The sequence below is a fragment of the Rana temporaria genome, chromosome 2 (genome assembly GCF_905171775.1).
Source record: "Rana temporaria chromosome 2, aRanTem1.1, whole genome shotgun sequence".
In the NCBI taxonomy this organism is placed as follows: Eukaryota; Metazoa; Chordata; class Amphibia; order Anura; family Ranidae; genus Rana; species Rana temporaria.
Window position 1 is genome coordinate 277,219,214 of NC_053490.1, and position 13,155 is coordinate 277,232,368.

General features: G+C 40.8%; 1 protein-coding gene across 10 annotated transcripts in view; it reads left to right on the forward strand.

Annotated features, from left to right (window-relative positions):
- ADGRB2 (adhesion G protein-coupled receptor B2) overlaps positions 1–13,155 on the forward strand; it is a 609,344-nt gene that overhangs the window by 383,917 nt on the left and 212,272 nt on the right. For all 10 annotated transcript variants that reach the window (XM_040337071.1, XM_040337074.1, XM_040337076.1 and 7 more), the window contains one exon: positions 4,363–4,449. In XM_040337071.1, the coding sequence (XP_040193005.1) occupies positions 4,363–4,449 (87 nt within the window). The remainder of the gene's footprint in view (positions 1–4,362; positions 4,450–13,155) is intronic.

Here is a 13,155-nt window from a genome sequence, read left to right on the forward strand (position 1 = left end):
CAATTTCACCAAAAAAGTGCAGGCACCTCTTTTTATTTTAAAATTGCATTGCACTACAATGCATGATAATGAGTTACCATGCACTGTGGTGCAATGTAGAGCATGTGCATTAGCTAGTGCATTTGGGGTGCCATTAAGGACACCTGCCAGAACATAGCCTGTTTGCAACTCACACACTCTCACATGTTCCTGCATACCAAACTCCATTGCAGTAGTGTGCACTGAAAAAAGGATGGCATGTAGTCCAATTTCTGGAGCAGTGCAAAACAACACAATCCTCTGCATCGCACCCCGCTGGGGCCAATAGAACTTAATCAGCTGTCACTTTGGGACATTTCAATAAATTCTGCAGAAAAGTAAGATTTAAAGCAGGCTCTATGTTTTTTGTGGCTGGATTCAGCCTTACGAAATGGAGTAATTGAATCCTAAACCAATATGTGCATTTTGAACCTCAAAACTAGGATTTGGCAAGACAAATTGTTCCATCCTTTCTGTGTATACATTTTTAGCTAAGCAATTTTATAGTGTTACGTGAAATGATGCTTTACATGAAATGATCTATGCGTACTTGCCTGGTGCCTACTGTGTCAGCGATGAAAATGTGACTGACCACGGTACAGATGGATTTATAGGCAGTCGTTTTTGGAGATGTCATTCTAGAAGAAGCTATAGCAGGCATGTTTAATCACTCAACCATCATATCCACTGGGGAAGTAAGTTCAGAAAGCATGCATTTCGTCATGCAGAGTAATGTCTTCAATGTTGCATTACAGAATTTATACCAAGGTATATTGTTGTAGTATTTATGCGTTTTAATCATGGTATTCATATGAACTATATAAAATCTAATTATTGCTTACCCAGACGAGACAAAATTGCTCATGCAGGTGGCAATATTTACTGTTCTGGTAAAAATGCTTTGATCTTAAGAAGTAACTGGAAATGTATATTTCATATTTGAAATTTATGTTCCACGATTATTATGTTTTAAAAAGTCTTTCTTATTTGTTATTTTTTTACTTTTGATGGAAATCTGAAATTGGAGTAGGCTAAGGAGCTTTATTAATATTTGTCATTGTGTCTAAATGTATTCAGTTGTGTTTAAAAAGTAGTAGTGTAGACAGATACCACAGGTTTTCTACCATGGAGACCCACCAACACCACCCAAAAAAAAAAAAAAAAAGATTAAGCACATATATTGACGCTTTATAAAGAGGCACCAGACATTTTCACCAGTACTGTGAAATGTGAAATGTAAGAACAAACTGCACTAACTTTACCTGCAAAGTAGGTTTGTGATAGTATTCCTAAAAAAAATATTGGTAATAAAATATAATAAAAATATATAATATATTAATTATAATATAAAAAGATATACAGTCCTGATCAAACGTTTAAGACCACTTGAAAAATGGCAAAAAATCATATTTTACATTGTTGGATCTTAACAAGGTTCCAAGTAGAGCTTCAACATGCAACAAGAAGAAATGAGAGTGAGACAAAACATTTTTTGAGCATTCAATTAATTGAAAATAACGATTAAACTGAAGCAGGCTGTTTTTCAGCTGATCAAAAGTTTAGGCCAAATCTGTGCAAAGATGTGGATTCATTGTCATTTTCTGTCAGGTGAGTCACACGTTGTGATGGCAAAGGCAAAAAAACTCTCCCTTTTTGAACGTGGTCGGGTTGCTGAACTGCATAAGCAGGGTCTCTCATAAAGACACTGGACGATCCTCGACCCAAATTAAGGCCCTTACTGGTGCTGACTGCAGCCCCATAACTATCAGGCCTCGTACAGACGGACGGACTGTCCGCTAAAAGCGGTCCGCCGGACCGTTTTCAGCGGACATGTCCGCCCGGAGATTTCTGTCTGATTGTTGTACACACCATCAGACATAAATCCGTGCGTACACGATACGCGGTGACGTGGCCGCGCCGTCGCTGCGATGATGTGCGCGGCCCTGGAAGTTCAATGCTTCCACGCATGCGTCGAATCACTTCGACGCATGCGAGGGATGGCGGCCGATCGGACATGTACGGTGAGTCTGTACAGACGACCGAACATGTCCGACGGACAGGCTTCCAGCGGACATGTTTCTTAGCATGCTAAGAAACATTTGTCCACCGGAAAATGGTCGGCTGGACAAATGTCCGCTGGAAACCTGTCCGGTCGGCCGTACACACGACCGAACATGTCTGCTGAAACTGGTCCGCGGACCAGTTTCAGCAGACATGTTCGGTCGTGTGTACGGGGCCTCAGACGGCATCTGAGACTGAAGGGCTTCAAAAAAAAAAAAACGTCTTCAAAAACCTCGTCTCCTTGAACGCCACAGAACTGCTCGTTTGGACTTTGCAAGAGAGCGCCAAACATGGGACATTCAAAGGTGGAAGAAAGTTTTTTTCTCTGAAAAATCATCAGGACCTTGATGGTCCTGATGATTTCCAACGCTACTGGCATGACAAGCAGATCCCACCTGAGATGTTTTCTACGCGCCACAGTGGAGGAGGCGCCATAATGGTCTGGGGTGCTTTTTCCTTTAGTGAAACAATGGAGCTTCAGGAAGTTCAGGGGCGTCAAACGGCCGCTGGCTATGTCCAGATGTTGCAGAGAGCATTCCTCATGACTGAGGGCCCTCATCTGTGTGGTAACGACTGGGTTTTTTAACAGGACAACGCTACAGTACACAATGCCCGCAGGACAAGGGACTTCTTCCAGGAGAATAACATCACTCTTTTGGCCCATCCTGCGTGTTCCCCTGATCTAAATCCAATTGAGAACCTTTGGGGATGGATGGCAAGGGAAGTTTACAAAAATGGACAACAGTTCCAGACAGTAGATGGCCTTTGTGCGGCTGTCTTCACCACTTCGAGAAATGTTCCCACTCACCTCATGGAAACGCTTGCATCAAGCATGCCGAAACAAATTTTTGAAATGATCAACAATAACTGCGGAGTTACTCATTACTGAGTTCATGTTTGGAAGTTGGATTTCTGTTTTGGGGGGGTTTCGTTTTTTTTGGAGGTGTGGTCCTAAACTTTTGATCAGCTGAAAAACAGCCTGTTTCAGTCTAATCGTTATTTTCAATTAATTGAATGCTCAAAAAATGTTTTGTCTTACTCTCATTTCTTCTTGTTGCATGTTGAAGTTCTACTTGGAACCTTGTTGAGCTCCAACAATGTAAAATATGATTTTTTGCCATTTTTCAAGTGGTCTTAAACTTTTGATCAGGACTGTACTTGTGCCAATAACTTACTCAAGAATAAAGCTCCACAACTTGTGGGATGAACCGAATAGACATATATTTTTTCAACCAGTCTAACTGTGTATCTATGCACCTATATGTATATATTTACCCCATACAGAAATGGCTTGAAAGAAAATAGTCAAGCAAATAGTTATCTGTTGTAAACTTTAAGGTTGTTTAATAAAATATAGGTAGCAATTTGTATGTGAACATTTTAGTATTCTATCCCTTTTATGATATAATATTATATATACTGTATTTATTGGCTTATAACACTCACTTTTTTACCCTGAAAATAGAGGGTAAACTGTGCCTGCGTGTTATACGCCGGGGGCTGTGGAAAGTTTTTTTCCTGAAACTTCCCTCTAATGCGGCGTACACACGGTCGTTTTTTGTCTTGTAAAAAAACGTTGTTTTTCCTCATGAAAAAAGAACGACGTTTTTCAAACTTAATTTTAAAAAACGACGTTGCCTACACACCATTGTTTTTTTTAAATGCTCTAGCAAAACGCGGTTACGTACAACACGTACGACGGCACTCTGTTCCATTCAAGCTCGCGTCATAACTTGCTTCTGAGCATTCGCGTGTTTAAAAACGCCGTTTAGCCCACACACGATAATTTTTTCTGACACAAAAAACGACATTTTGAAAAACTACATAAAAAATTGAAGCATGTCGTTGGTCATTTTTTAGAAGACAAAAAAACGACATAAAGCCCACACACGATCATTTTAAATTACGTTTTTTAAAACGTTGTTTTATTTCATCACAAAAAATGACCGTGTGTACGCGGCATTAAAGTTAGGATGCGTGTTATATGCCGATAAATACGGTATATATATAAATATATATATATATATATACTGTAAATACAGTATATATAAATACTGTATTTATTGGCGTATAACACGCACCTTTACTTTAAGAGGGAAGTTTCAGGAAAAAAACTTTCCACGGCCCCCTGCGTATAACACGTGGGCACAGTTTACCCTCTATTTTCAGGGTAAAAAAGTGAGTGTTATACGCCAATAAATACAGTTAAAAACGTGCTTACACCATATGTATAGAATGTATGTCTGTGTCCGACCATTGACCAATTTTACCTTTGTCCTGCAGGAGACGATGAACAGGAGGAGAATCAGAAAGTCAAAACCCAGAGGCCACGATCAGCTGATGAGCCAGCTGTGTACATGGCACAGACAGGTGAGCTATAGACTACCAATGTGTATTTGTCAAACCTGACCTTGAAAAAAACCTTTGACATTGGTTATACATCTATAGCACAAAGCAGTTTGTAAAGCTGCTGTAGAAAGTCAACCCCAATTCCTACATTAAAATGTATTCATAAGAAAAAATTCATCATTTTTGAAACATGCGTAAAAGTAGTATAATCCAATTCTAATCAAGAAGTTAATTTCCAGTCTAACATTGTCTAACATTTTGTTGTAATAATAATAAAAATGAAATCTAAGCCTTGTAAGAGGTCTAAATATAAGTTTTCGTGTTTAATATATGTTAGGTACAAATTTGTGGGCTATATAGGAACAGTTGCTGGTTTTATACAATGATTTCAGGCTTTTGCCACTAATATTATGGCAGTTTTTAAGGGTTTCTTCAGTACATAGTAAGCCAACTCTGTATTTGTTTGCCTCTGCACAGTATCTTCAGTGAACATTTACAATATTCTAACGGAGCACCATATAGTCAAACAGATAAAGCAGAGGAGGGCAGGAAAGGAAAGTAGGCAGGAAACAAGTAGAAAACCTCTCCAATTAGCAGAAACATTGTACAATAGAGAAGTCCAAAAGCTATTCTCCAAAGAATTTGTCTTTATGACTAGCTGGATGCAGAGTGTACAGAGGCAGCGAGACCTCCAGCAGTTACCAGGATTTTCATGAATGGAAAGGACAGAAGTGGTAGCTGAGGTCCAATCTAATTAATACCATTAATTGTACCTCCCTAGCTGTCATGTTCTTTTATTGCGCTGGCATTCATCATCTCTGATCTGTATCAGCTGGCCAGCTAAATCATTGGGAGTATATGCACAGTAGAACTGCTTGAAAAGACAGTCAGCGCTGACAGCTGTAATCACTTTTACATTCATCTACTACCCAAGTAGTATATATATATATATATATATATATATATATATATATATTTTTTTTTAGTTAGTGCTGGATGTAGTTTAATCACTTCAATACTGGGCACTTCCACCCCCTTTCTGCCCAAACCAATTTTCAGCTTTCAATGCTGTCCCACTTTGAAAGATAATTGCACGGTCATGCAACACTGTACTCAAATGACATTTTTTATAATTATTATTTTAGGCAGATAGAGCTTTCTTTTGGTGGCATTCAATCACCACTGGGGTTTTTATTTTTTGCTAAACAAATGAAAAAAGACCGAAAATTTTGAAAAGAAAAATGGCTGCGCTGATAGGCACTGATGAGGCCACACTGATGGGCACTGATGAGGCTGTGCTGATGTGAACTGATGGGGTTGAACTAATGAGGCGGCACTGATGGGCACTGATAAGCTGTACTGATGGACAACAATGAGGAGGCACTTACAAGGCTGCACTGATGAGGCATCACTGATGGGCATTGATAGGTTGCTCTAATAGGTACTGATGGGAACTGATTGACAACGATGGGGTTGCACGTATAATCAGGGCACTGATGATTAGCGCCCTGATTATTAATGTAAACAATGTACTCACTGTGTGAGAGAGAGGGAGCTTTTTACATGATTACATGAGTGTGGCATAGGGTTAAGCCCTGTACACACGCTTGGTTTTCTCGGCGGTAAAAGGTCTGCAGAGAAAACCGAGGGGAAAGCCGAGAACCCGGCAGGAAAACTGCCATGGAGCTTTGGCCTGGAATCCCAGCCATGTGTATGCTCCATCAGCACTGCCTCACAGTCTTTCCCATAGGTAAATAGTAGATCTGGTAGAAAAAAAAACACTGGGAATCCCGATGGGAAAATAGAGAGCAGGTTCTCTATTTTCCCGACAGGATTCCCGACTGTTTTCCTGGCGGGAAAACTAAGGCCTCGTACACACGACCGAGAAACTCGTCGTAAAAGAAACATCGTTTTCCTCGTCGAGAATCTTGTCAAGCTTTCTTTGCGTACACACTGTCAAGACAAAATCTTGTCGTTCTCAAACGCGGTGAGTGACGTACAACACGTACGACAGCACTATAAAGGGGAAGTTTGATTCCACTGGCGCCACCCTTGGGGCTGTTTTGCTAATCTCATGTTACTGCGTGTTAAGTAAAGTTAAGTTAAGACGATTCGCGCTTTTCAGTCTGTTACAGCGTGACGAATGTGCTATCTCCATTACGAACGCTACTTTTACTGAAGGTGCACTCCCGTCTCATACATTATTCTGAGCATGCGCGGGTTTCTAAGCATACACACGAACGTAAACCAGCCTGACGAGAAACACGGCAAGGAAATTGAGACTCCAGACGAGAACCACAACAGTTTTCTCAACAAAAAACATACACACGACCGTTTTCCTTGGCAAAAAAGCTCTGCCACCAAGTTTCTTGATGGATTTTGTCGAGGAAAGCGGTCGTGTGTACGAGGCCTGAGAGGAAGCATACACACGTTCGGTTTTCCCGGCCAAAACTCTCCTGGCAGTTTTCCTGCCGGGAAAACCGGTCGTGTGTACGAGGCTTAAGAGTGCGTAGACACAAGCATTTTTTTTGTGCAATTGACATCCCAAAGGTTTGAGGACCTCTTTCTACTATCTTATTATATGAAAACTAATCATTTTTTTCCTGGTAGCACAGTTTATAATCTCTTTTGTCAACATTAGGCTGCAGAAACAAGTATATGAAATACAACACAGTCTTTTATTCCTAAAGAAAAATGACAGGTGTTCAAATCCATAATCATAGATTTAAATTCAGATGTTCATGCATTTCAATAGTAAAGTGTCACTAAAGGAAAAAAAAATTTCTCTTTAAAATAACAAACATGTTATACTTACCTCCACTGTGCAATTTGTTTTGCACAGAGTGGCCCCGATCGTGCTCTTCTGGGGTCCCTCGGCAGCTGTCTCTGATCCTCCCCGCAAGAACTCATCACATTCATGCGAGAGAGCTCACATGGTGATGAGTCCTTGCGGGAGCTTAGCCGCTCACTGTATCACTCGGCGTGCCGCATCACTGGATGTGATTGACAGCAGTGCCAGCCAATGGCTGCGCTGCTCTCAATCCATCCGCTCTAGCCAATCAGCTGCGAAGAAGATCTCGGGACCGAGCGCAGGACTTTCCAGGGGTCAGGTAAGTAAAACGGGGGCTCGGGGGGCGTCCTCATCAGATGTTTTTTTCACCTTAATACATAGATTGCATTAAGGTGAAAAAACGTTTTCCTTTACAACTCCTTTAAGCCTTATCCAATGCATCACAAATCCACAAATATTGTAAGAAAACAATATACTTTATCATATAGCCCCACCAGGTTTGATTTTCTGAATATCAGAAACAGTCACATCCAAATGGATTTGTTTTAGGGATATATTCATTACTTGTGCTTTTGCAGGAATCGCAGATTATATAATATGATATGCTGTCTCTGGTTAATTGCAAATAATGTACTAGCAGTTGCATCTCTGGTGGAAAGAGATTTGTTTCCAGGTACAAGTTGTAACCAAGTACTTTCTAAAGTAGGTACATTGTAATAAGTTGGCAAACTAAAAGGTACAAAATATCACTGCAAAACTTCCAATGAACATCACAAGGACAGCATCTTCTCAGATATATTTCTCCGAGCATAATGTTTTTTTTTTACTTTGGAGAGAATTATTATTCTTTGATATCTCTACCTGTGGAACCAGTATTGTATCACATTTCTTTTGTATTTTGTACTTAGGCATTGAATTCCCACTGACAACAGCAGGATCAGACTTTTTAGTTCAAAAACAGAAAAGCTGGTGTGATACTTTTAGTGGCTTGTTCTATTGATATTGCTAGCTTTGGGAACACAAGATTTATGTATGCATCTTGTAATAGAAATATTTGTTCCTAGTGTGAACATGAATGTAGGTCTATTTACTTAAACTGGAGAGGAGTACGTGCTGTCCATATCAACCAGTCTGTCTACTCTGCTTGTAACCTGTGCTCAAAAACAGATCTGGATAGTTTGTATAAAAAACACAATTCCTATTAACCCATTACAATAGATTTAGGAGTATAACCCACCTAGGTTTAGCTATACGACAACACTGTCACACTGTTTGTCACCTAGCCCCCCTGACCTTTAATTTTTTTCTATATCTATAAAGTAATCCTTCATAAAACAAGGGTGCTTTGGTACCCAGTGCTTTCCTTGTCATAAGTAACAATAAGGCAAAGAGAGGCTCTAAGAGCACTAAAGCCCCGTACACACAATCGGAATTTCTGATGGAAAAAGTCAGACAGACTTTTTCCATTGGAAATTCCGACTGTGTGTATGCCCATCGGAGTAATTCCATCGGAAATTCCAATCTATTCCATCAGAGTTTATATAGAGAACATGCTCTATTTTACTCAGATGGAATTTCGTCAGAATTCCGATGTGAATTTGGTCGGACAATGGTCCGATCGTGTGTACAGGGCATAAGAGGCTGCTGCACTTATTGAAGTGAGAGATTGATGTGCATACCATATGTAGCGCTAACAGGGCCATCTTTTCCATTGGGCACGCTGGGCAGTTGCCCGGGGGCCCCGCTTGCCTGGGGGGCCCCACCGGCTGCCCAGCAACTCCAGTAAAAAATTGTGGAGAGTGACGGGTTGGAACTGCCCATGCCCAGTTTGCGGAAATCACAGAGAAGATCCGATCCTCCACGAGTGCGGGGGGTTGCTGATGTAAGGGGGGAGTGAATGCAAAAATGTAAGGGGGCACTGATATAAAGGTTCCCCCTCCTATATTAGTGACCCCCCTTACCTTAGTGTATTTACTCACCAGAGTGCCCCCCACATCAGAGTTCCCCTTTACATCAGAGTCTGCAGGATTCCCCCTTACAATGCAAGGGGGAACTCAGTCTGCGGACCCTGATGTAAGTGGGAAAGAGAAAGCAGTGGACTCTGATATAAGGTGGTCTCTGGTCACCAGAGCCCCCCTCCACATCAGAGTTCCCTCCTTAGGTCATGATCTGCAGCGTTCCCCTTTACATAAGAGTTCCCTTTCACTGTAAGGGGGAATCCTGCAGACTCTGATGTAAGAGGAAACTCTGTGCTGGCTGGGTTATAGTAACCTGACCTTCATGTCAATGAAGACATTTATTTTTTTACTTTTGTTTAACTTAAACACATAATAGCACTAGCTATATGTTTATAGTTTAAATACTGACATTTGCATTGTTCGGCACTGGAAACTCTAATTTTAGGTACTTTTTTTGCAGTGGCAGTAAAAGATGTGGTTCTGCCAGTAAATTTTATGATTTTTGTCAGTAAATTCTCGTGCGTGATTGTGTAGACAGGGCCCCAGTGCACTGTATTGCCCGGGGGCCTATAATGCTCTTAAGATGACACTGAGCGCTAACCCTGTAGGGGCAGCTGGTGTATGTGGTAGTCTCCCACCTTGCACAACCAGGCACACACATTTTCCATTCAGAGACAAGAAGAAGTCCTTGCAGCTTTGTTTGTTTTTGTTTTTTATTAGGGGAATTTAACTTGTATAGGGAAGGGTAGATATGGGATGCCCATTTGATCAGTAGAACTCTTAGAGACTTGAACTTTATACACCCAGTATATACATGCTTTTCTCTTTTACCTCCAGCACAGACTTGCTTGCAGAATGACAACTCCCAGGACCAGCTAGCATAGTATAAGCTTCAACACAGTCTCAGCTGAATCTGGACGAATGCCCTTTGCAGGCAGGGACCGCAGGCTGCTATGGTGGAGCCAAAAAAATAGAAGCTGTCCTATCTCTGGCTATTGCTGCCAGTACCATCTCTTCAGGCACTGCCAGCCCTTCTGGCTGCAGCTTCCCCTTTCTTCTGCCCGTGCCACCACAATCCTCCTAACTGGCTCTACATCCATCCCAGACTGCTCCATCGCTGTCCTCTCAAGCATGCCTTCCAGTTCTCTTGACTGTGTGTCACTCACCAGCCCTCTTGGCTGTTCCTTTTCCTCTTGGAGACTTGCCTGGCAGAAAAAAAGGCAGAATTCCATTCTGACAGGGGGAAAGGGATGTATTCTGTGTTCATGCAAAGAAACTAAAATCATTCTCTTCCCCTAGTAAAAGCAGCACCTATAGTAAACACAAACACTGGCTAGGCACACAGTTAACCCTTTGATTTCCCTAGATGTTTAACCCCTTCCCAGCCAGTGTAATTAGTGCAGTGACAGTGCATATTTTTCGCACTGACCACTGCATTAGTGTCACTGGTTCCCAGTGTCAAAAGTGTCATTCAGTGTCTGATTGTCCACCAAAATATCGCAGTCCCTCTATAAGTTGCTGTTTGCCACCATTACCAGTATAAAAAATAAAATAAAACATTTCCAGTATATATCCCATAGTTTGTAGGTGCTATAAAGGTTGCATAGACCAATCAATATGCGCTTATTGAGATTTTTTTTTTTACCAAAAACTTGGATATGTATTATAGCAGAACATTTTTACATTGTTGGTATTTTTTGTTTATAGAGCAAAAATAAATGTGCAATTGTGCTCAAATGCCACCAAAAGAAAGCTCTAATTGTCTGTTAAAGTAACGCAGTGCCGTATCGCAAAAAGTGGCCTGGTCATGATGGGGGTTAAATCTTCTAAAGGTCAGGTGGTTAAGCACAATTAGTATGCAACCAAAAAATTTGCTTCCCAAAATCTGTTTTTAGGCAGCCTAGGATACCAGAAGCTACATGGTCTCCAGTATTCATCTCTGGACTCAAGTCATTGTACATATTTAACTGACTATTACATATTAAGCTGGCTATACAATACAATAACCTGTAATTCATAGCAATCAGTGCAAATGGATCGTTTCGAAGGAAGAAACAAGTTATTTTAATTGTTCAAATGCAATAAATACTGAAACTTTCACTGAAACTTTCCATATCATATCCCTTAGAAAAGGGAATAATCCGTTCATGTAAAAAATTGCAATATAAACAGTTGCAGGAGGTCAAACATCTGTGCAATCTAAAAGGTGCTTTATATGGTGGTGCTAGCATAAGGTTGCAAATTCCCACAGATTCAACTATTTGGCAAGATGGGCAAAAATGCTGATTCTGGTTGACTGCTTTAGCAGTAATAAGGGGATTTCCTTGCAACTGGTTGGTTGCCTCAAGTACACTAATTATTGTAGTATTATTTCAGTTCCGGCTGCTGTGTGCTCAGATTAATTCATGTCCCTGACTCCACCTTTGCCTCTGAACTTGGCAGCCTGATTTTGGTTGATTAAACACTTAACCTTACTATAATACCTAAAGGAGAAGTATAGCCAAAGCCCTTTTGGCTTTACTTCTCTTATGGATCACAGGAGTGCATTCACTCTGCTAGTCCAGACTTGGGAAAGATCCCGACTTTAGAGTTGGGATCCACCCATATGCCTGGACTGGCAGCTGGCTCAGTCTGTTAGCTGAAAGTCTGAGTGAGCCCCTTGTGCCCCCTCCACAGCACAGCTCTCCGGTGAGTGCTGGAGGGGCAGAACAAAGAGCCAGTGACTGCCAATCATCGCTCTCTGCTCATATTAAAAGGGGGAGAACTGAGCGATCAGCATTGTTTAAATGCTGGGGACAGCTGCAGCTGGGATTGGTGCTGCAGCCATCTAGGTGAGTATGATTTTTTTATTCTTCTGTATTCCCACACTTCTCTTTTAACCACCCCCTAAGTAACCTCTTAACCCTTAAACTTTACCCTAAATGTGACCTTAACAATTAACCTTTAGGTCCAGTTCCCACATGATCAATTTGAAGTGTGCTTTCCAAAGCCTTTGATCACTCAACATCAAGATCCCCATTATGTTTAATAGTGACCATTTATACCTGAGCTTTAATGTTCAGAGACCTGTGTGTTTGTTCCCTAAAGACTTCAAAGAGAGTACCTTTAAACACTTGAATAATGTTGACTCTCTTTTGCCTAGTATGAGCTTTCCATTGACTAAAATAAAAACACTTAAGCCTGAAAAAAAAAACGAAAAAACACGCAAATCCTCACTCCGAAAACACCTTATGCCCTGTGCACACGATCGGATATCTGATGGAATCTAATCCGATGGATTTTTTCGTCGGATATCCGATGAAGCTGACTTTCATCAGTCTTGCTTACACACCATCCGTCTAAAATCCGACCATGTCCAGCGCGGTGACGTAAAACACTACGATGTGCTGAGAAAAATTAAGTTCAATGCTTCCAAGCATGCATCGACTTGATTCTGAGCATGCGTGGATTTTTGACCGATGGAGTTCCACACAGACGATTGTTTTTTTATTCATAGGAAAAATGTAAAACATGTTCTATTTTTTTTCACCGATGGAAAACAAACCGATGGGGCCCACACGTGATCGGTTTGTCCAATGAAAACAGTCCATCGGTCCGTTTTCATCAGACAAACCGATCGTGTGTACAGGGCTTTAGTGTTTATTTTTTATTTTTTTTATTATAAGAAGCTCAAGTGTGAACCTAAGCTCACCCTCAGCATTAGTCCTATATTGAATTAATTTCTTCTTCCGCATACTTACTTTGTCCTATGCTGAAATCATACATTGCTAAATTTATAAATCACTGATCTCCCAGTGCTGAAAGAAACTGCTCGCTCATTTTGATACCTTGGCTCCGTGGAGACATGTTCTCATATTTGTCTTCCTCATCTCAAATGTAATACACTAGAGGGCATTTTGTGTAATGAGTGAGGCAAACATTACATTTACACATATGTCATTTCCTGTCAGAGTAATAATAACCTTTATTATATTTTTA